Genomic DNA, 24,044 nt, shown 5'->3' with positions numbered 1-24,044 from the left:
AGTACCAGTGCGGGGCGCACACGTCATTTTCCACTGATCCTCTATTATAGGGCAGGCGGACGCATCTATACATAGAGAGCACATCCGCACTGACTCATAGGACGGGAATCCGCCATATTATCCCGCCGACTTATTTGATGTATAGAAAATGTATGTGCCATCTTATATGCATCACTAGTGACCAGGAGGAGTTCAAAGAAGATCTCTGTCATTAAAAGGATCATTTGAAGTTTTTTTCTTTGTAAAACACTTTAGAAGAATTTCCTATTGCCGACCTACGGTAATCAGTGACTCCAACTAAATGACGGCGCTCCTGTGTTTGCTAATGTACACAGCGGCCGACATTCTCCAGGAGAATGACCAGCAGCCCAAAATCAGACATGCGTAATCAATATGTCGTCCGGCGGCCCCATACATCTTTCAATGTCGGCTGAACCCGTCGATATCTACAGGTTCAGCCAACACTAGTCTGAAGTGTATGGGGGTCTTTAGCCAACTGTTTTTTGTCCACCATGCTTTGCACTGCCGCTCTAGTACAAGCACAAGCTCAGCAGAGTGCAGTAGTGATCACATGAGCCAGGAATCTTTCCGGAGTTATTGCTATATTTTTATTTGAAGAACATTAGTCTCCCCTTCCTGAAATACCAGGCAGTAACGGTTGACACAGATGTGCTGATAGGGAAGGATCATAACTAGCAGTACCGTTCCAATATGGCGGCCAGGTGTGAGAGCGTGGGTGACGTTCCCGCGCCTCGCACACATTCCACGTGTAGGGGCCTCGTGTGTGTGTGGTACAACCTGACCTGTAACACTTTCCCCTCCACCTCCTCTCTGTACCTTGTAGTCATTGAGCCGTGTTTAGTAAAATACTTTTCACGCCCTGAATAAAAATAAATATATTTCTGAAATTTCTGCATTTTTCTTTGAGAATGTAACATCATCTCGCCATTCCTGTCCTGGAGGTAGATAACAAGCTTATGTCTACACAAAAAGGATGTGCGATCAGCGTCACGGACGTGCGTTACGGGTGCCGCGTGTCGCCAGGGAAGCAAATGATAGAACTCCGCCGACCGTGATCGCAGACATTGTGGTCACTGATAAAATGGCGGGGCGCTTTATTCTGCCATTTATTCTTTATTCCAGGCTCATCTCGTGGCCGCCTTCGAGCAAAGTTTGAGCAACATGACGATCAGGCTGCAGAGTATCACCATGTCGGCAGAACAGAAGGTGAGCACTGTTGGGAGTTGTAGTTCTGCTGTCGCCGGAGAGCAATAAGCTCTCAGTAAATGCCACGTGAATCTTTACGTCTTTGTTTTTTTCTTTTTCTTCTTTTCAGGATTCAGAGCTGAATGAGTTAAAGAAAACCATAGACCAACTGAAGAAGCAGAACGCAGCGGCACAGGCGGCCATTAACGGTGTCATCAACACCCCGGAGCTCAGCTGCAAAGGTAATAATAGGCAGCCGCATCCCCCCCCCGGGCTCCTCTGTCTCCAGGTAATTCCTGATGCAATCTGCTGAGCGAGTAAGACCAGTGTAACCATGGCTCCAGTCTAGGAATGGGGTGACTAAAGCGGGCGAGAAATAAGCAGGCCACAGTCATTCTCTGTAGATTCCTCTGAGGGGGAACATTTGTGTTGTATACCAAGTCTTGACTGTATCTGGCCTATAGGTGGTGCTATGGTGCCGATAAAGGCACCACAGCTAGAAGTATCAATACACCTTAGGGCAAGGTGGAACAACAAGTCCCAGCACTCTATTTCTTTATATGGTTATATGTTGTTTTTTGCATAGTAAAGAGATTAGATTTATTTTCCCCTACAGGAAATGGGACGACGCCATCAGCTGACCTGCGGATCCGACGGCAGCATTCATCTGATAGTGTCTCCAGCATTAACAGCGCCACAAGTCACTCCAGCGTGGGCAGCAACGTGGAAAGCGACTCGAAAAAGAAAAAGAACCGGAAGAACTGGGTGTGTAGAGCGGGCGTCAGATGGGCGCTGATGGTGATCTGGGACTGTGTGCTGTCAGTCATGCACCCTCACACAGTCTTAATGGGGGGCTTGGTTCATTGGGGGCATGAGCACTGGAATATTTGATCTTAGATTTCAGCAGAGAGGTGCCCAGTCCTCGAGCAGCCAATCTATCCTCACTGCCTCTATATCTGCCATCTTGTGCTGTCATTTTAGTTTTTCTCTCTATAAATCTAGTCTTGGATTACCAATTTGAGAATTAGCTGTTACTTAAAGGGACAGCTGCTGTATCGCAGTACAGTTGTCCTCATCTTGCTGCGCATTTCCACAGCTCCCTGGTCGCTGCTATATATCACATATCTCCAGTGCTGAGAAGCCACTGATATTAATCATATGTGAATGGAGGCCTCCCGACTCTCTCTCAGATAGACGTCACATCTTATTAAACACTGCTGTACTGTAACAAGTATATAAGCCTCCTCCATAAACTTCAAGGGAGTATGTCCACCCCAAACTGATAGTATAAACCAAGCACAAAGCCTTGTTGGGGATATTGCCCCTATAATAATTGCTCTTTTAGTTCTCTAATCGCTGCCTCCGTCCTGCAGAAACTGAACTTTAATAAAATATGTAAATTAAGATGCTCTGTGCACCCTGGGTGTGACCAAAAGGCTCAGTGCATTGTTCCGCCCACTTGTTTTGCATGCCCCGCCCCCTCCCTGGTGACTGACCACACTGGTTTCCTGAGCATTCTCTGCAGGCAGTGTTTGTTGTAGGCAAGTCAGTGCTGTCAATTACCAGTGAGAGAGGCGGAGACATGCAAAACCAGTGGGTGGAGCTGTGCATCCAGCCTCTTAGCCACTCCAAGGGTGCACTATAAGTACTGTATATTCCCTACAAGTTTATACTGTCAGTTTTAGCTGACACATTCCCTTTAAGTACTTAGACTGTGTCTTCCTGCACATAGTTACTTACTACCCTGGTGTTGATTTGCTTGCTTCTAACCATTTTCCGCTGCTCACACACAGATTTGGAAGAGAAACATTTTTTTTTCTTTGTAGAACCACCCCTTGTAAAGGATTAGGTCCAGACTGACTGCAGGGGGCCCTGCTGATGGGACCCTAATTGATGAGCTAGCATGGCTTTGCACCCCTGCAATGTGCGAGCGTCCAGGACAGACAGTACCGGTCAAGGCCATTCTGTGTAATGGCGAGACGCTCGGACATGAAATCACTTTATTGATGAGCTTTAAAAATGGACTTGTGGAGAGGGGATTGTTCACTAAATTGTATCCCCACTTCCTGTGTTGTTGATTGCGATCTTTCGTTCCCTGTTATCAGCCATTTCAGGTCCGTGCTGGCTGCAGTACATCAGTCAGATATTGCCCCTGACCTCTAATGATCGGTTTTGACCAGTCTAGTGTCAGATTGTGTGTATGAGCAGCGCTCCCTGTGTCGTAGATTTCCTAGGTTAGGGCATGCTGAATCTCCCGCCTCCTGTTCGTATTTGTTTGTATTTGGTGCATATGGCATTTTCCTGTCTGTTTAAATTGTGTTTTCTTGTTGTTTCCCTCCTATTCCCTTCTGCTTGCTTATCCCAGGTGAATGAGGTAAGGTCTGCAGCCCTCCGTCACTCCTTCTGTCATCACATCATCTTCACCACCACCGGCTCATTCTTCACCTTACAGTCATCATTCACCTCCGTCGCTCATCCCATCCCCCTCCTGTCATTGTCTATTTGCTCCATCTCCCGGCCTCGGGCTCCTCGTCTATTACTGACAATATACCATTTTTTCCTTACAGCTGAGAAGCTCCTTTAAACAAGCCTTTGGCAAGAAGAAGTCGCCCAAATCTGCGTCTTCCCATTCTGATATTGAGGAAATGACCGATTCCTCGCTGCCGTCATCACCGAAGCTGCCACATAACACTATTCTGTCTACTCCGCTCATGAGGAGCTCTCAGTCCAGCTCCCTGTAAGTGACCAATCACAACTATACGAATTATCCTCCCTCACTGCCCCAGACCAGCAGGGTTACTGGAAATGATTCCTTTACTGCCTGAGACCACCAGGGATACTGGAATTAGCTCCTTCACTGCCCCAGACAACCAGGGATACTGGAATTGGCTCTCTCACTGACCCAGACCACAAGGGATACTGGAATTAGCCCCCTCACTGCCGTAGATCACCAGGGATACTGGAATTAGCCCCCTCACTGCCCCAGACCACCAGGGATACTGGAATTTGCTCCTTCACTGCCCCCAGACAACCAGGGATACTGGAATTAGCCCCCTCACTGCCCCAGACCACAAGGGATACTGGAATTGGTTCCCTCGTTGCCCCAGACCACCAGGGATACTGGAATTAACTCTCTCACTGCCCCAGACCACCAGGGATACTGAAATTAGTTCCCTCACTACCCCAGACCACCAGGGATACTGGAATTGGGTCCCTCACTGTTCTAGAACACCGAGGATTCTGACATTACTCCTTCATTGCTCTAGATTACCAGAGATATTGACATTAAGTGGTTTAAGGTAGTGTGTGGATTAGACAATATCCCTTCCCTGCTTAACCATCAAAAATACTAATATTAACCCTACTACTGTCCTAGACCAACATGGATGCTGATATTAACAGATTCACTTCCATTGACCTCCTAGAACTTTGAGAAGACTATATTATATGGACATTCTGTCCTCTAATGTAACCCATCATATATACAATTTCTCTCCTCTTTGATTTATCAAGAAGAACCCCAATTATTGCACATTATATACATATATATGTATATAGACAGTTGTGCTCAAAAGTTTACATACCCTTGTAGAATTTTTGCTTACTTTGCTTTTTGTCAGAGAATATGAATGATAACACCAAAACTTTTTCTCCACTCATGGTTAGTGGTTCGGTGAAGCCAGTTATTCTCAAACTACTGTGTTTTCTCTTTTTAAATCATAATGACAACCCAAAACATCCAAATGACCCTGAACAAAAGTTCACCTACCCTGGTGATTTTGGCCTAAGAACATGCACAGAGGCTGACACAGAAGGGTTTGACTGGTTACTAAAGGTAACATCCTCACCTGTGACCTGTTTGCCTGTAATCAGTGTGTGTGCATAAACACTGAGTGAGTTTCTGGGATCCAAACAGACTCTTGCATCTTTCATCGAGCCACTGACGTTTCTGAATTGTGAATAAAATAGGAAAGGGATACAAAAAGATATCCAAGAAATTGATAATGCCAGTCAGCAGCGTTCAAACTGTGACTAACAAATGGAAAATCAGGGGATTTGTGAGAACAAAACCATGGTCAGGTAGACCAACAAAAATGTCCACAGCTGCCAGGAAAATTGTTCGGGATGCAAAGAAAAACCCACAAATAACATCAGCTGCAATACTGGAATGTATGAAAACTAGCGGTGTGGCTGTTTCAAGATGCACAATAAGGAGGCACTTGAAGAAAAATGGGCTGCATGGTCGAGTCGCCAGAAGAAAGCCATTACTGCGCAAATGCCACAAAGCATCTCACCTACAATATGCAAAACAGCACAGAGACAAACCTCAAAACTTCTGGAACAAGGAAATTTGGAGTGATGAGACCAAAATTGAACTTTTTGGCCACAACCATAAACGTTACATTTGGAGAGAGGTCAACAGGACCTATGATGAAAGGAACACCATTCCTACTGTAAAGCACGGAGGTGGATCGCTGATGTTTTGGGATATGTGAGCTACAAAGGCAGAGGAAACTTGGTTAAAGATGAAGGAAAAATGAATCAGCCTGGAAGCTGCGCGTGAGACGTACTTGGATGTTCCAACATGACAACGATCCAAAACACAAGGTCAGGTCGACCTGTCATTGGCTACAGCAGAACAAAGTGAAGGTTCTGAAAGGCCATCTCCATCTCCTGACCGCAATGTATTGAGCCACTCTGGGGAAATCTCAAGCGCGCAGTTCATGCTAGACAACCCAGGAATTTACAGGAACTGGAGGCGTTTTGACAAGAAGAGTGGGGAGCTTTACCATCTGAGAAAATAAAGAACCTCATCCACAACTACAACAAAAGACTTCAAGCTGTCATTGATGTTAGAGGAGGCAATACCCGGTATTAAGAAATGGGGTATGTGAACTTTTGATCAGGGTCATTTGGATGTTTTGGGTTGTCATTATGATTTAAAGAGAGAAAACACAGTAGTTTGACAATAATTGGTGTCACCCAACCACTAACCATGAGTGGGGAAGAAGTTTTGGTGTTATCATTCATATTCTCTGAAAAAAGGCCAAGAAAGCAAAAATTCTGCCGGGGTATGTAAACTTTTGCGCACAACTGTATATAAAATTTCTCTATTCTTTGACTTATCAAGGGGAACCCCAATTATTGCACCCCTCTATATTCTCTATACTATACAGTGGGAGGTTGATGCCCTCATTAATGGACTACAGGTTGTTCCTTCCTCCTGAGCTCTGCACTACATCCATCTTGACACTAAGCCCAGCGCCTGGCTCTGGCCTGTCCGGGTAATTGGAGTAGATTCAAAGAAGGAATTTTTATGGATTAGCCGTGCGCTGCCAGACCATCACTCCTCACAAGTTGTGTGCTTTAAAACATTTATTTCCCAACGCGTTTCAAAGTTAAAAACTTCTTCCTCAGGGGATGACATGTATATTCTCTATACTATACAGTGGGAGGTTGATGCCCTCATTAATGGACTACAGGTTGTTCCTTCCTCCTGAGCTCTGCACTACATCCATCTTGACACTAAGCCCAGCGCCTGGCTCTGGCCTGTCCGGGTAATTGGAGTAGATTCAAAGAAGGAATTTTTATGGATTAGCCGTGCGCTGCCAGACCATCACTCCTCACAAGTTGTGTGCTTTAAAACATTTATTTCCCAACGCGTTTCAAAGTTAAAAACTTCTTCCTCAGGGGATGACATGTATATTCTCTATACTATACAGTGGGAGGTTGATGCCCTCATTAATGGACTACAGGTTGTTCCTTCCTCCTGAGCTCTGTACTACATCCATCTTGACACTAAGCCCAGCGCCTGGCTCTGGCCTGTCCGGGTAATTGGAGTAGTTTACAATCCGTTAATCATTTAATTATCAGATAAGCCATAATTGATCAATTACAAGTTAATTATAGAAATCCACATGATCTTGTCAGGACAAGCGATGATACAGATGCTGCACCCATGAGTGTCGGAGACCGATATTTCTCTCGTGCAGCTCAGCGTTGGGGCTTTTTCTGGAATGGTATAGGTGTTACGTAAAGAACCCTTCGGCTCTGTTCACACTGCTGTCACAGGCTGCATTTGGAGCCTCCGTCTACTCTTCTATCAGACTTGACAGAATTTTTTTTTTAAGCTATCAAAGTGACAGCATGATGGCTGCCGTCAGAGGGTCCGCAGAGGGCACAGCCGCTGTTATAAAGAGATACAATCACTAGGCGATGAATTTCAGTCTGTGAAATGTTTCCATTCACTGAGATCAAGCAAAGATGTGGAAAATGGCAGGGAATAAAAACACAACATAGAGAATAGCAGAACTTTTCATTGCACCATGAAAAAGTTGCCTGACGGGGGCAGGATGAGACAGCCAGAGCTGGGCTGGGAGCTGCGCTTTCCGCATTAATAGCCCTGATGGCTCCTATGGCATAAGATGTTTGGTGCCATTTGGGCTTATAAGAAAGCGAACCTGTTGACATAATGAGACACTCAAATCTGCTTTATCTCCATAAAACCAACCCCCCCCCTTGTAGCCAAAACCGTGTTATATTGGCGACACATCACTGATCGCGGAGGTTGTTGGTTATAACATGCTTGGATCTGGATCATCCTGGCAGCGCCACTCTCTCTAAAAATATATATTGGATTTATAAGCTGCTCTGGCTGCCAGCAGATTGTGCCTTTGGCTGGATGGGCTCCATAAACCTCACACTGTCTTTACAGGCTCTCCGACTGCTCCGTAAATGAGGCCGACAGCGTTCTGCAGCTGCGCAACGAGCTCCGCGACAAGGAGATGAAGCTGACCGACATCCGACTGGAAGCCTTGAGCTCGGCACATCAGCTGGATACACTGCGCGAGGCCATGAACAGAATGCAGGTAAGGAGCCAAGACCCCGCAGACCAGCACCACGCAGCCTCATGCAGTACCAGTGCTGACCATGCAGTGGCAGTCACCCCTACATTACTTTGTTGCACACTGCGTACTTGATAGCCCTACTACCCCCAACATCTCGCCTGTAGATGAGGAAGCAGCTTCTGCTCTCATGTAAATAAACATCAATAATTGCACATTTTTCTAATATGCTTCAGGTCTTCATGACTCTTCTGGATCTCCTACTGTCTGTGAATGAAAATATCCTGTTTACATCCAGAAGCGGAAAAGAAATGCAGATCTATTATTCCTCACAGGCGAGGGGTCATTCCCACTGTGTCCGGTCTAGACACATCAGCAGCACAAATCCCTCTCCTGTCCTGAGGATTTGCTTCAATGTGTCAGTTCAGCTACCATGTGTCTGTCTGTTCAGCTCATAGAGGATTGTCGAGAATGAAACAAATCAAGAAGTCTAGTAAACGTGGTCCTGGATGTAAACAGGGATATTGCTGCACACTGACAGCAAGCGGAGATCTGGGGAAAGTGAGAAATGTTGTTGCAGAACTTTTCAGTTTTATTTATAAAGAATTGGAACATTTCTTTTACCGTTTTTTATTTCTGGGAGATGAACATGTAACAGCAGTAAAATGTGAAACTGCTGAGATTTGTAGTGCATTTGCAGATTTTCTGTAGTATCTAGCAATGCCATAATAATGGCTTCCTTCACTGACTGACATCTAGTCTGACACCACCGACCACATTATATGATTGGACTAATGTTCTATTCTTGTGTTAAGATGGAAATCGAGAAGCTAAAAGCTGAAAACGATCGCTTGAAGGCTGAAAACCCAGGGAGTTGTAGCAGAACGCCTTCTCAGATCTCCATCTCTTCTTCCCCAAGACATTCCCTAGGATTCTCCCAGCCTGGGATGACCATGACTGAGTCCTCCAGCCTAGGTAAGTGCAGGGGAGAGGTAGTATTATTATTGATGTGTGACCCATGTGATTGCCCATTATTCGCCATCACTGACACTGTGACGAGTCATGTATTTAGTCTTGTCTCTCCATCAGACTCCAAGGTACATAATCCGTTTTTCACATTTCTCTTATAGACATGTTGCTAGATGACTCGGCTGATGGCACCATGCGCAGAGAGAGCCGCCATGTGAAGATCGTTGTGAGCTTCGTGGAGGAGATGAAGTGGAGAGAGGTGTGTGATGCATATACAGATGTCAGTGCACGACATACTACACCCCTGCTCATTGTATTACATTATCAGGATCTCAACTGGTCACTATGTTCCCAGTAGTCACATTCATGGAGGATCCCAGTGTCCAACAGAAACAATTCTGTAGAAAAATAGATATTTTTTTAGGACGCAGCGCCACCCAGTGTCAACATGATGAATGGTGACTGTGAACTGTTACGGTACAAAGATATACATCTTTCCTGTATGTGAACTGTTACCTCTTCCTATCATCACAGTCTCCTCTCCCTTCCTGCAGGAATGCCGGCCTCGTGTCTTCCTTATCGGGTGCATCGGCGTCGGTGGCAAAACCAAATGGGACGTTCTTGATGGCGTCGTCCGAAGATTGTTCAAGGTAATGTGTGGGGCCACATCTTAGAAAAGAGGGCTCACTGCTATGTTTCACTCCGGTGCTGTGACCGCTGTTCTGTGTTTTGCAGGAATATTTAGTACATGTGGATCCAGTAACACAACTGGGGCTGAATTCGGACAGCGTTGTTGGTTACAGCATCGGCGAGATCAAGCGGACGAACACAGCAGGGACCCCTGAGCTGCTCCCCTGCGGCTACCTTGTGGGGGAGAGCGACACCATTTCTGTCTCATTAAAAGGTATGAGTGTAGGAGAGGTTTCTTGCTTGGGATCCCCCTTCATTAGGCAGAGCGGAGGTTTCCTTCCTCCAGGACCTAGAAGCGGTTTTAGTCTTGGCGTCTATTTGACATTTGTGGCATTGATTTCTTTCCTATGTTTATGTCAGGTCTCTCGGAGAGCAGCTTGGACAGCCTGGTGTTTGAGACTTTGATACCTCGACCGATATTACAACGATACATCTCATTATTGATGGAGCATAGAAGGATTATCTTGTCCGGTCCTAGCGGGACAGGAAAAACCTATCTGGCTAATCGTCTGTCTGAGTACATGGTGCTGCGTGAGGGGCGAGAGCTGACGGACGGCGTCATCGCCACCTTCAATGTGGATCACAAGTCCAGTAAGGTAAAAACTCCCCCAGGAAGGATTAATACTGCAGCGTGGCCTTACAGTGGGACCCCATATCCCTACATAAAGACCCTACTACAGCGTGGAATATTCTGTTGTCCTCCAGGAGCTGCGCCAGTATCTCTCCAATCTTGCCGATCAGTGCAACAGCGAGAATAACGCGGTGGACATGCCCCTCGTCATCATCCTGGACAACCTCCATCATGTCAGCTCGCTGGGCGAGATCTTTAATGGACTCCTGAACTGCAAATACCACAAGTGGTAATGACTCTTCTGCCTCGTTCTCCTGTAGGGATTTGTTCTGTATGTTTCTATGTCCTGCTGTCTGTACAGACCCTCTAGGTAGAAGATACGGAGGAATTGTGAGGAGGAAGATTATTTCTTATCTCCCCATAAGCGATTCTGTGATTGACATAACACTGCAGAATAAGCAGTGACATCCAGCAGGCACCATCCCATTAATATAATGCTATTTTATTTTTTTTGCAGCCCATACATAATTGGCACCATGAACCAGGCCACGTCGTCCACCCCCAACCTACAGCTTCATCATAACTTCCGGTGCGTCTCATGCCATTTTTTAATATCAAGCTCATTGTGACCAGGGTGAAGGCCGTACATGGCGGTTTTCTTTTATAATCTTGCCACAATTAACTCGCCCATTTCAAAACCAGCATGACTTCTGGAAATAGTGACAAAGTTACAACCACAAAGCTTAAATGATTCTCAAATATACGTTGTAATTTTATCCATTTTATACTGATGAGTAAACCCCTTTAGGGTTATAGTGACTGCAAAAACAAGCATGGATGCAGTGTACTTCTTATTAAATAATTCTCTCTGTAACATGATTTTTTTAATTGCATTTTTTACTGCTCGTTGCCTTAGGTACCGGCCACCTCCAGTAGTCTATGAGCAGTGGCTGGTTTTCTAGGTAAAGAGCACAGTGCTTGCAATCACTTTTCTGCAGCGCTTATAAGCCCTGATCCAACGTTGGTGCCCCATGCTCTACTCTGCTCTGATGCTGCAGAGGAAAACCAGACTTTGCTAGATGTTTTTAGTGGGGTCATCATGCTGCTGCTCTGAACAGTTAATCAGGACTGCACCCCATCAAGCCTGGAGACAGGGGAGCAATGTGCAGCTGAAGATTGATCATGAGAACAACCTTTTTAAAGGAGTTGCCTGATATCTTAAACTTCTAAAGACTAAAGGCCCTGTCACACTAAGCGAGATCGCTGCTGAGTCACTATAACTGTGACGTTATAGCGATCTTACCAGCAAGATCGCTGTGTGTGACAGTGACCAGCGACCGGCCCCCCTGCCGGGTATCGCTGATCGTGCCCGAAATGTCTGGACATTTCTTTGGTCGCTCATGTCCCGCTGAGTCGCTTGTATCGTCACGTTTGACACCTAGCCTAACGACCTCGTTAGCGACTCAGAAGCAAGACAAGGTGGGGATTAGCGTTCCCGACATCGTTACAAAGGTCGCTATGACACGCTAGATCGTTGCTCCGTTGTTGGGTAGATTGGACTGTCTGACATCTCAATAGCGACCACATAGCGATGCGGCAACGATCCCTGTCGTGTCGTATCGCTGTCGGGATCGTTATAGCATCGCTAGGTGTGACGGGACCTTAAGCATTGTTTTAATTGACACTGTTATATAAAATTTCCTGCCGTTTCCTCAATGGCCTCCCTTCCGCTTTTCAGCCTCCATGTTGAATCAGTGCGGTCCGCTCCCAAGCCTCTCTGAACGTCTGTAGGAAAGGACCGAACAATGAGCATGCGTTCACTTTTATTCGGGTACATGAGGTGCTCTGTTTTCTTGCCTGCTTCAGAGCAGAGCGCACTGGCAGTACACCAGCAAGGAGGGAGCACACACAGAGTCAGATAAGGCCACGGAGCGTGAGACTCCCCTGTGCAATCTCATCAGAAGTGGAAAAAGTAAATAAATGCAAGTTGAAGCTACTAGGGAACAGTAGATCATGTTGTATAATGATGGCAAATAGAAAAGTGCTTTGTTTTTAAAGATTGTCGGACAACCTCTGTAAATCCCTCATTATTGCAAGACGTCTACTTGCTCCTGGCAAATGAACATATTCTAGTTTACATTTACAGCCTGTGATCCTGTATATGGATGAGTCTCGTGAGTGGTATATAAAGTGTATGGACGCTTTTATTCGTGCTCTTTCAGACCTCTTATCACAGTCGTATAACCTGTCCTTTGCCCTGTATGTTACACAGGTGGGTGCTATGCGCCAACCACACTGAACCCGTCAAAGGTTTCCTTGGACGTTATCTCCGGAGGAAATTGATCGAAACAGAAATGAGTAACCGGACAAGAAATGTAGAGCTGGGGAAGATAATAGACTGGATTCCCAAAGTCTGGCAACACTTGAACCGCTTCCTGGAGACCCACAGCTCCTCAGATGTCACTATCGGTGAGTGGCGCCCATAGTCCGTGCGTTATCCAGGTTGTGGATCTCCAGTTCAGTCTCCTAGTCCTATTACATTTCACAGCCAGGATAGTTGCAGTTCTTATTAGCTGCCAGTAGATGGTGCTGTCACACACACAGGAGAGGGATTTAACTCCTTTCTGACATCAGATGTAATATTCCGTCCATGTGACCTGGGCCAATTTGACCATGGACGGAATATTACGTCATCGCGATCGGCCACGCTCACGGGGGTGCGCTGCCGATCACCACCGGGTGTCAGCTGATTCTGACAGCTCACACCCGGCACTAGGTACCAGGAGCGGTCACAGACTGCTCCCGGCACTTTAACCCCCAAAATACTGCGATCAAACAAGATCGCAGCATTCCGGAGGCCGGAGCAGGGCTGACAGCCCCTCTGACTTTGGATAGGAGACCCCGCGGCGTGACGATCGTTGCCATGGTGCGTGGATGTGGTCATGACAACATCCAGGTCACCAGAGCTAGGAAACGTTGATCATGCGCAATGCATGATCAGCAAGTCTCCTTCTCAGTGCAGTGCTGACAGCTTCTATGACATGCAGATGCTGCTTCATCTGCATGCTATAGAAGTGATCAACCTGCAAAAAATCATTGTCCCATAGTGGGGACAAAGTAAAAAAAAATTTAAATAATTGTAAAAATATTTTTTAAAAATCAAAAATAATAATAAAAAATCAATATACAGCTATGGCAAAAATTAAGAGACCACTTCCAAATGTTCAGTGTGGCTGATTTTTCTCTTTGTAGGTATATGTTTGGGTAAAATGTAAATTGTTCTTTTAGTCTACAAACATCTGACAATATGTCTCCGAATTTCCAAAGCCATAAATTTTGTGTTTTTTTCTGAAAAGGAGAAATGGTCAAAATTAAAAAAAAAAAATAGTGCTTTCAGACCTGAAATACTGCAAAGAAAACAAGTTCATAATCATTTAGAAAAAACAATACTAATGTTTTAACTCGGGAAGAGTCTGCAACGACTCAACCTATAAAACTGTTCTACTAGTTAACCCCTTTAGTGAACACCATTAAAAAAAAGGCAAAAAACAATGCTTTATCATTATACCGCTGACCAAAAAGTGGAATAACACGTGAACAAAAAGACGGATATAAATAAACATGGTGCCGCTGAACACGTCATCTTGTCCCGCAAAAATCGAGCTGCCACACAGTGTCATCACCGGAAAAATAAAAAAGTTATAGCTCTCAGAATAAAGCGATGCAAAAATAGTTATTTTTTCTATAAAATAGTTATTATATAAAAGCGCCAAAACATAAAAAAAAATATAAATGAGGTATCGCTGTCATCAACTGACCCGAACAATAAATCTGCCTAATCAATTTTACCGCACGCGGAACGGTATAGAACCCTCCAAAAAAAAGAAATTAATGAAATGCTGGTTTTTGCTCATTCTGTCTCCCAAATGAGACAGAAACGGAATAGAAAGCGATCAAAAAATGTCATGTGCCCAAAAATGGTACCAATAAAAACATCAACTCGTCCCGCAAAAAACATGACCTCACATGACTCTTTGGGCCAAAATATGGAAAAAATTATAGATCTCAAAATGTGGTGATGCAAAAACTATTTTTTGCAATAAAAAGCGTCTTTTAGTGTGTGACAGCTGCCAAACATGAAAACCCGCTATAAGGCCTCTTTCACACGTTCTGATATTTCCGTTACCGGAGATATCAGTGTACGTGTGTGTAATACTTGTGCACATGTGTGGCATGCGTGTGCTGCATCAGTACCACAAGGACGGGTGCCAGGGAAGAAGTGTTACAGTAAGTGCTGTTCCCAGGTGCTGGGTGCTGAACACTGCTCTGCCAGTGATCGGTGCGAGCAGGGGAGAATAGTGAGAGTTACATTTTAAGTAATTAACCCCTTCCTGATATCCGACGTACTATCCCGTCCACTGTACCCGGGCCCGTATGACCGTGGACGGGATAGTACATCTACCGCGATCAGCGGCGCCCACCTGGTGAGCGCCGCTGATCGCGGCCGGGTGTCAGCTGATTATCACAGCTGACACCCGGCACTATGTGTCAGGGGCGGTCACGGACCGCCCCCGACACGTTAACCCCTTGCACACCGCGATCAAACATGATCGCGGTGTACCGGGAGTTAAAGGGAAGCATCGGCAGGGAGGGGGCTCCCTCCGTGCTTCCCTGAGCCCCCCACGGCAGCGCAATGTGCAGCGTTGCTGCGGGGGGCTCCTATCCTCCAGGCCCCCGAATCCAAGATGGCGACGGGGGCCTTCGGGGACCTGAGGAAGCTGGCTTCCTCAGTGCCTGCAAAGCGCAGGCAAGAGGAAGTCTGCTTCAATGCCTGTGACAGATTGCTGATCTGTCACAGTGATCTGTGATGTGACAGATCAGCGATCTGTCACAGGACAGTGATGTCCCACCTGGGACTATGTAATAAAGTAAAAAAAAAATTTAAAAAAAATGTAAAAATAAATTAAAAAAAAAATCGCCAAATAAATTAGTAAAAAAAAAAAAAAAAATATTCCCCAATAAATTCATTTTTTGAAAATAATAAAAAAAAAACAACAATAAAAGTACACATATTAGGTATCGCCGCGTCCGTAATGACCCGCCCTATAAAACTGTCCCATTAGTTAACCCTTTTAGCGAACCCCTTAAAAAATAAAAATAAAAAACGAAGCAAAAAATTATTTATTATCATACCGCCAAACAAAAAGTGAAATAACGCGCGATCAAAAAGACGCATATAAATATCCATGGTACCGCTGAAAACGTCATCTTGTCCCGCAAAAAACGAGCCGCCACACAGCATCATCAGCGAAAAAATAAAAAAGTTATAGCTCACAGAATAATGCGATGCAAAAATAATTATTTTTTATATAAAATAGTTTTCATTGCATGAAACCGACAAAAACATAAAAAAACGACCTAAATGAGGTATCGCTGTAACCGTACTGACCCGAAGAATAAAACCGCTTTATCAATTTTACCGCACGCGGAACGGTGTAAACGCACCCCCCCAAAAGAAATTCATGAAACGCTGGTTTTTGTTCATTCTGCGTCCCAAAAATAGGAATAAAAAGCGATCAAAAAATGTCACGTGCCCGAAAATGGTACCAATAAAAACGTCAACTCGTCCCGCAAAAAATAAGACCTCACATGACTCGGTGTGTCAAAATACAGAAAAATTATAGCTCTCAATATGTGGTGATGCAAAAACTATTTTACAATAAAAAGCGTCTTTTAGCGTGTGACAGCCGCCAAACATAAAAACCGCCATAAATAGTAAATCAAACCCCCCCGTTATCACCCCCTTAGTTAGGGAAAAATAATAAAACTAAAAAAAAAGTATTTATCTCCATTTTCCCGTTAGGGTAAGGCTGTGTGCACACGCTGCGGATTAGGTGCGGATTCATCCGCGCGGATTTTGTAAAATCCGCAGGTGAAACCGCAGGTCAAAAGACCTGCGGTTTTACCTGCAGATTGCTCTGCGGTTTTGTCCTGCGGTTTTTCATCTCCTCATTAGAGGAGATGGCAAACCGCAGGAGAATCCGCAGAAAGAATTGACATGTCAATTCTTTCTGCGGATTGAAAACCGCAGATAATCCGCGCGGAAAATTCCGCACCGTCTGCACTGTGGTTTTTGATTCCCATAGGGAATCATGGTACTGGGGTCCGCAGCAGCCAAAACCGCTGCGGAACCGCAGCAAAATCCGCAGCGTGTGCACACAGCCTTAGGGTTAGGGCTAGGGTTAGGGCTAGGGTTAGGGCTAGGGTTAGGGTTAGGGGTGTGTTGGGGTTAGGGTTGGAGTTATAATTGGGGGTTTCCACTGTTTGGGCACATCAGGGGCTCTCCAAATGCAACATGGCGTCTGATCTCAATTCCAGCCAATTCTGAGTTGAAAAAGTCAAATGGTGCTCCTTCCCTTCCAAGCTCTGCCATGCGCCCAAACAGTGTTTTACCCCCACATGTAGGGTATCAGCCTACTCAGGACAAATTGCAAAACAATTTTTGGGGTCCAATTTCTCCTGTTACCCTTAGGAAAATAAAAAATTGGGGGCAAAAATATCATTTTTGTGGAAAAAAATGATTTTTTTTATTTTCACGTCCGAGTGTTATAAACTTCTGTGAAGCACTTGGGGGTTCAAAGTGCTCACCACACATCTAGATAAGTTCCGTGGGGGGTCTAGTGTCCAAAAGGGGGTCACTTGTGGGGAGTTTCAATAGTTTAGGTACATCAGGGGCTCTCCAAACGCACATGACACCCGCAGACCATTCCATCAAAGTCTGCATTTCAAAACGTCACTGCTTCCCTTCCGAGCCCCGACGTGTGTCCATACAGTAGTTTTCTCCCACATATGGGGTGTCAGCGTACTCAGGCCAAATGGGACAACAACTTTTGGGGTCCAATTTCTCCTGTTACCCTTGGGAAAATGAAAAAATTGGGGACTAATTGATCATGTTTCTGGAAAAAATACGATTTTTTTTATTTTCATGCCCTGGCATTATAAACTTCTGTGAAGCCCTTGGGGGTTCAAAGTGCTCACCTCACATCTAGATAAGTTCCTTAGTGGGTCTAGTTTTCAAAATGGGGTCATTTGTGGGGGGTTTCCACTGTTTAGGTACATTAGGGGCTCTCCAAAGGCAACATGACACTCGCAGACCATTCCATCAAAGTCTGCATACCAAAACGTCACTACTTCCCTTCCGAGCCCCGACGTGTGCCCATACAGTAGTTTTCACCCACATATGGGGTATCAGCATACTCAGGACAAATTGGACAACAACTTTTGGGGTCCAATTTCTCCTGGTACCCTTGGGAAAATAAAAAAATGGTGACTAAAAGATCATGTTTGTGGAAAAAATAAGAATTTTTTATTTTCACGCCCGGGCGTTATAAACTTCTGTGAAGCACTGGGGGGGTTCAAAGTGCTCACCACACATCTAGATAAGTTCCTTAGGGGGTCTAGTTTCCAAAATGGTGTCATTTGTGGGGGGTTTCCACTGTTTTGGTACATCAGGAGTTTTCCAAACGCGACATGGTGTCCGATCTCAATTCCAGCCAAAAACGTCAAATGGCGCTGCTTCCCTTCCGAGCTCTGCCATGCGCCCAAATAGTGGTTTACCCCCACATGTGGGGTATCAGCGTACTCAGGACAAATTGCACAATAACTTATAGGGTCCTGTTACCCTTGGGAAAATAAAAATTGGGGTGAAAAGATCATTTTTGTGGAAAAAATATGATTTTTTAATTGTACCGCTGTACGTTATAAACTTCTGTAAAGCCCTTGTGGGTTCAAAGTTCTCACCACATATCTAGATAAGTTCCTTGGGGGGTCTAGTTTCCAAAATGGGGTCACTTGTAGGGGGTTTCCACTGTTTAGGTACATCAGGGACTCTCCAAACGTGGCATGGCGTCCGATCTGAATTCCAGCCAATTTTGCATTGAAAAAGTCAAACGGCGCTCCTTCCATTCTGAGCTCTGCCATGCGCCGAAACAGTCGTTCCCCCCCACAAATCAGGTATCAGCCTACTCAGGACAAATTTCACAATAACTTTTGCAGTCCAATTTCTCCTGTTACCCTTGGTAAAATAAAAAAAATTGAACCTGAAGTATTTTTTTTGTGAAAAAAGTTAGATGTTCATTTCTTTTTAAATATTCAAAAAAATTCCTGTGACGCACCTAATGGGTTAATAAACTTCTTGAATGTGGTTTTGAGCACCTTAAGGGGTTCAGTTTTTAGAATGGAGTCACTTTTGGGTATTTTCTATCATATAGACCCCTCAAAGTGGCTTCAAATGTGATGTGGTCCTAAAAATAAAATGGTGTTGTAAAAATGAGAAATCGCTGGTCAACTTTTAACCCTTATAACTTCCTAACAAAAAAAAATTTTGGTTCCAAAATTGTGCTGATGTAAAGTAAACATGTGGGAAATGTTACTTATCAAGTTTTTTGTGTGCCGTATCTCTGTGATTTAAGGGCATAAAAATTCAAAGTTGGAAAATTGCGAAATTTTCAAAATTTTTGCCAAATTTCCATTTTTTTCACAAATAAACGCAAGTTATTTGAATGAAATTTTACCACTAACATGAAGTACAATATGTCACGAGAAAACAATGTCAGAATCACCGGGATCAATGGAAGCGTTCCAGAGTTATGACCTCATAAAGGGACAGTGGTCAGAATTGTAAAAATTGGCCCGGTCATGAACGTGCAAACCACCCTTGGGGGTGAAGGGGTTAAAGAGACAGTAGGCGGTGGCTGATGGGACTATTATCCCCATCAGCCTACCCCTGCTGCTGCTAATAACAGTGACAGCAGGAGCCGCGGATGGGAGTATTTATCTGCTGCTCCCGCGTCGTAAATAAATACAGTAGTTAAAAAGAAAACCTGGCGTGGGTTCCACCTATTTTTGATAACCAGCCAGACAAAGCTCACAGCTGGGGGCTGCAACCCTCAGCTTTCAGCAAGGCCGGTTATCAAGAATAGAGGGGTCCCCATGCTGTTTTTTTTAATTATTTAAATAATTTAAAAAAAGGCGTGGGGTCCCCCCCATTTTTGACAACCAGCCTTGCTAAAGCTCACAGCTGGGGGGGCTGGTATTCTCAGGCTGGTAAGGGGCCATGGATATTGACCCCTCCCAGCCTGGGCAGCTGTGGGCTACATCTATTAGATGCCCCAATTCTGGCGCTTTGCCCGGCTCTTCGCACTCACCCTGTAGAGGTGGCAAGTGGGGTAATATTTGTGGGGTTGATGTCACCTTTGTATTGTCAGGTGACATCAAGCCCAAGGCTTAGTAATGGAGAGGCGTCAATAAGGCACCCATCCATTACTAATCCTATAATTGTATTGTAAATAAAGAAACAGCCAGAATAAAGTCCTTTATTTGAAAAAAATGAAACAGACTCCTTTATTAATCTCAAATAAACCATACTTACTGCATCGCCAAATCCCAGCGAAGCTCTCAATCTCCTGTAATAAATATAAAGTAAAAAACCAACAATATACCATACCTGTCCATCATTCTTTCCCACGCTGTAATCCATGTCTGGGGGATAAATAGTTTTCAACCTGGACGGTGCCAACATGCGACCGTCCCGGCTGAAAACCACTGGTGAATGAGCTGCTGAGAGTGCAGCCTCAGAGACCGGTGGTGACGTCATCGAGGTTACCTCCGGCCACTGGGCTGTGTTCCCAGCCGGGCTGAGCTGCGATCAGATCCCTGCTAGCACCGTGAGCGCTCACGGTGCTAGCGGGGATCTTACCGAAGTCACCGCAGCTCAAAAGTCACCGTGAGCTCAGCACAGATTTTACTCACTAGATAGAGCCCAAACACAGGCTCATAGAAATATTAGCTGCTGCAGATCCTCCAGTCCCCTCGTGACCAGCCAGAGTAAAAAAAAAAAAAAAAAGGGATAAAAAGGTGGATTCACTCGTCACTGCTTGAAAGCTAGAAGTACAAATGGATATTCAGATGAAAAAGTGTCTTTATTCAACGCGTTTCGGAGTACTACGACCATCATCAGGAAACCACAAAAGTATACACTTTGAAGGAGTCATAGTACTCTGAAACGCGTTGAATATAGCCACTTTTTCATCTGAATATCCACATGTACTTCTATCTTTCAAGCAGCGCAGAGTTATTCCATCTTTTTATCCCATTTTTTTTTATTAAGGGACCGTGGACAGAATTGTAAAAATTGGCCCGGTCATTAACATGCAAACCACCCTCGGGGGTAAAGTGACAGTAGAGCCAGAGTCTGTCCTGTAAATGGGATATGTCACATATTTTCCATCATTTTATTTATTCTAGGACCTCGTTTGTTCCTGTCTTGTCCAATGGATGTGGATGGTTCGAGGGTTTGGTTTACTGACCTCTGGAACTACTCCATCATCCCCTACCTACTGGAAGCTGTCAGAGAAGGGCTGCAGGTAAGAAACCTGATCTCGGAGATCATTGATGCGGCAGCCATGCTGATCAAGTACAATGCATAGAATTTCCTTCTCATTACCCTGTTCTAGTTGTACGGCAGAAGAGCCCCCTGGGAAGACCCTGCCAAGTGGGTTATGGATACCTACCCGTGGACAGCGGTTTCCCTGCAGCATGAGTGGCCTCCTCTTCTCCAGCTACGACCAGAAGATGTTGGATTTGATGGGTATTCTGTGCCCAGGGAGGGGACATCAAGCAAGCAAGCTCCATCAGGAGATGGGGACGGAGATCCTCTGGTAAGGAGCCATAAAAATAAAATTATTTGTTGGAGTTGAGCAAAAAGTTTGCAGGATACGCCAGAGTATGAGCTGCTGTTAGGGCACGCTTTGCACAAAACTTGACATTCCCTTTAAGTTTTGCTTCCATTACTGTAAATTTCTTGTTCTTACAGATGAACATGTTGATGAGGCTCCAGGAAGCGGCCAATTTTTCCAGCCCCCAGAGCTACGACAGCGATTCCAACAGCAACAGCCATCACGACGATATTCTGGATTCCTCCCTGGAGTCTGCATTGTGATGATGAGAGTCACCCAATTACAGGTGGCTGAGATATGAAAGGCAAATAAGGCTTTCAGACAGACAGGGGCGCTGGTCGCTGCACCCAGTTTGATGTGACCACATGTTAGAATCAAGGCTGCACTACTCATTACATGCACCGGGCCGAAACGCCCGACACACTGAAAATGTACTAATCTGTAGTTACACAGGCAGGACAGGGGATGGCGCACTGCCTACGCTGCTCTAACCAAACACACAGGGGTACTGGTCCTGCCAGCTTCACTAGGTGACCTCAGTGCAGATAGTCGCTGACTACGCTGCTTGCCTTGCTCTCGTTATGTATAACCGATGCCGCCGGGGGACGGAGCGTCTGCCGAAAACAGTATACAGCTATTCAGGACGCTCTTCACTCCTCCACTCTACGCTGAGCATGAAAGGGCTCATCACCACCACATGGACATTGGTTTACAGATGATGACCATTGATCGGGTCTGAGACCAAACCAAAAACTGAATCGCCACTCTGCTGTCATAGGACAGGTGACTATTGTATGAGGTGGGTTACCAGACAGGGAAGAGATGAACAGGCTGGTGTCAGAAAGCCCCAATGCATCTTTGTCCAGTCACTCATTTCCTCGGTGTCTGTTCCCTTCACAGTATATTGCACTGTGCACATTCCCTGATACATAGAGGGAAGAGCGGAGCTGCCTACCCGTCCTTCCTCAGGAACCGTCTGCTCCAACATCGATGTCTCTAAGACGCACTCTCCCCCATTTTGGTGCTAACCTTTCAATGCCTTATAATCATGGTGGGTATCTGCACTCTCCTTGTAAAGCTGGGACTTGTAGTGCAGACAACAGCTCTATACCACACCACTACCCCACCAGGGATAATATCCGTCCCCATGTACCTGCTGCATTATGAATTTTATTTGCATTTTTTTTTAGGGGGAGCAGTTTGCATTTTTTGGTTTTGCGTTTTACAAGTGAATAGGCACCCTGTATTATCCTTCTATATTTACCACCTGGGAAATGCCTAAGTCTATACATCATATATACATAATAGAGGTGCTGGCTGCAGGAGCAGTTCTTCTATACCTCACGTGTTCTGTTTCATGTTAGACCATGTTACGATAACCCAGAATAAGAAATCCGGCACTCCCTGGGAGTGCCAGATTTCTTATTCTTTATTGAATTGGGACTGGTATCCTTTTCTGCGCACCCCACATCTGAATTCTCGGAGTGACGTGTCTTTTTTGTCATATGTTACGATAACCCGGCCTGAGTGGAAACACTTCGACAATAACGCTGCGTGGACTGGAAGGTGAAATGCACATGGGATCATCGGTTGTACTGCAAACAAGCGCCCAAAGTCTGCTACCAAGAGAAGGGGCTGATAAAGCGAAACGCGTCGGTAGAATTCAGAGAGTCCCCCAGCACTGAAATCCATAACTGTGAATATGGCTGGATGTTTCATATCACTGACAGATTTCACAAATAAATATATATCTATATTTATAGCTTTGGGATTATGTATATAAATCACAAATCGTTGTCTGTGATGCCTGAAACTCATCAGGTGGCTCTAGATTACACTGTATTGTCCTTCGTTAACATCAGGAAGCAGGTCTGCCTGGATGTATATTTTTATTTTTTTTGTATCTCGTCTATACCATGATGTAGCTGATGTGATCCACGTCTCGGCCATGTTGGTGCCGGCTAAGATACAGCATATTATACAGACTGTTATATGGCCGATGGGCTTGACGATACTTAGAATCACTCAACGTTTCTGAAAGTTTTTATACTTCCAATCGCCTTTTACAAAGTCAATCATAAGATCTCCGCTGGATTCTATGCAACATTGTTATAAAGGAGACCGGAATAATAATAACAAGAGATTAATATAACCCTTCCCCCCATGTTGTAAATTGTACGTGACGTGGGTGAAACGCGTCATGTATCGCACCCGCATGTTAATACTTTGTTTTCACTTTGGAGAGAAGTTTCCTTCTGGAGCTGTAAATGTTTCCGGTGTAACAAATGTAAATAGTTAATGAATCTGCTGCATTTTGATGACTTTTTTTTAGCCCTTTTTGTAAAAAAAAAAAAAAAGATTAAAAAAAGGAAATAAAAGGTGTGGGAGGGACGAGTATTTTATGTAGGATTTCCTTTTTTTGCCTGGATTTATTTTGTATTTGAACTGAATTTTCGCACGGTCGGATCAGATTGTGTTTCCTGACAATACGAACAAAACTGATTGTACCAGTCTTAAATTATTAATGATTCAATAAATCGATGCTTATTTATCCTGTGTGGAGTCAGTGCGTCCTGATAAATCCTGGAAGTCGCTAATGGACTTTGGCCAAGATTCATCATTCGCTTTGCACCTTGTTGGATTGAGGGGCAATTGAAGTTTTGATTTTAGGAAATGTTTTTGGGCCAAATTCATTATGGTTTCTTCACCATTGCTGCACTATTTTTTTCTCAATCCTTGTCCTTTTTTTGTGGTCTTGGTCTTCATTAACCAGATGTTTTTGGCAAATTCATTATTTGACACTTTTCGTACCCCAGTGCAGTGCAAAATCTACATTGTTTTTTCTCTGTGATGTTGAAGACTAATGTGCGACATTTAAAGCTTATTCATAGGCTTTTATGTCACTGATCATTTGCCCTAGATGACAACGCAAATCGCACACAACTGCAATTTGGATTTTTAATCATTTTTTATACAGCAAAGTCGCAGCTCTAAAATAGTTGTGCGACACGTTCTCCATGTAGCCCC

General features: G+C 44.7%; 1 protein-coding gene across 7 annotated transcripts in view; it reads left to right on the top strand.

Annotated features, from left to right (window-relative positions):
* The window catches only part of NAV2 (neuron navigator 2), a 479,602-nt gene extending 456,034 nt beyond the window's left edge, over positions 1-23,568 (top strand). For all 7 annotated transcript variants that reach the window (XM_073578323.1, XM_073578321.1, XM_073578320.1 and 4 more), the window contains 16 exons: positions 1,144-1,227; positions 1,337-1,448; positions 1,823-1,971; positions 3,774-3,943; positions 7,922-8,075; positions 8,867-9,026; positions 9,182-9,279; positions 9,575-9,670; positions 9,756-9,924; positions 10,071-10,306; positions 10,416-10,570; positions 10,799-10,870; positions 12,554-12,750; positions 20,587-20,705; positions 20,796-20,999; positions 21,155-23,568. In XM_073578323.1, the coding sequence (XP_073434424.1) occupies positions 1,144-1,227; positions 1,337-1,448; positions 1,823-1,971; positions 3,774-3,943; positions 7,922-8,075; positions 8,867-9,026; positions 9,182-9,279; positions 9,575-9,670; positions 9,756-9,924; positions 10,071-10,306; positions 10,416-10,570; positions 10,799-10,870; positions 12,554-12,750; positions 20,587-20,705; positions 20,796-20,999; positions 21,155-21,280 (2,301 nt within the window). In that variant the 3' untranslated portion in view covers positions 21,281-23,568. The remainder of the gene's footprint in view (positions 1-1,143; positions 1,228-1,336; positions 1,449-1,822; positions 1,972-3,773; positions 3,944-7,921; positions 8,076-8,866; positions 9,027-9,181; positions 9,280-9,574; positions 9,671-9,755; positions 9,925-10,070; positions 10,307-10,415; positions 10,571-10,798; positions 10,871-12,553; positions 12,751-20,586; positions 20,706-20,795; positions 21,000-21,154) is intronic.
* Positions 23,569-24,044: the final 476 nt, after the last annotated feature.

This window comes from Dendrobates tinctorius, unplaced genomic scaffold (assembly GCF_039654945.1).
Source record: "Dendrobates tinctorius isolate UK_male_01 unplaced genomic scaffold, ASM3965494v1 ptg000059l, whole genome shotgun sequence".
Taxonomy (NCBI): domain Eukaryota; kingdom Metazoa; phylum Chordata; class Amphibia; order Anura; family Dendrobatidae; genus Dendrobates; species Dendrobates tinctorius.
This window is presented reverse-complemented; position numbering and strand designations above follow the sequence as displayed.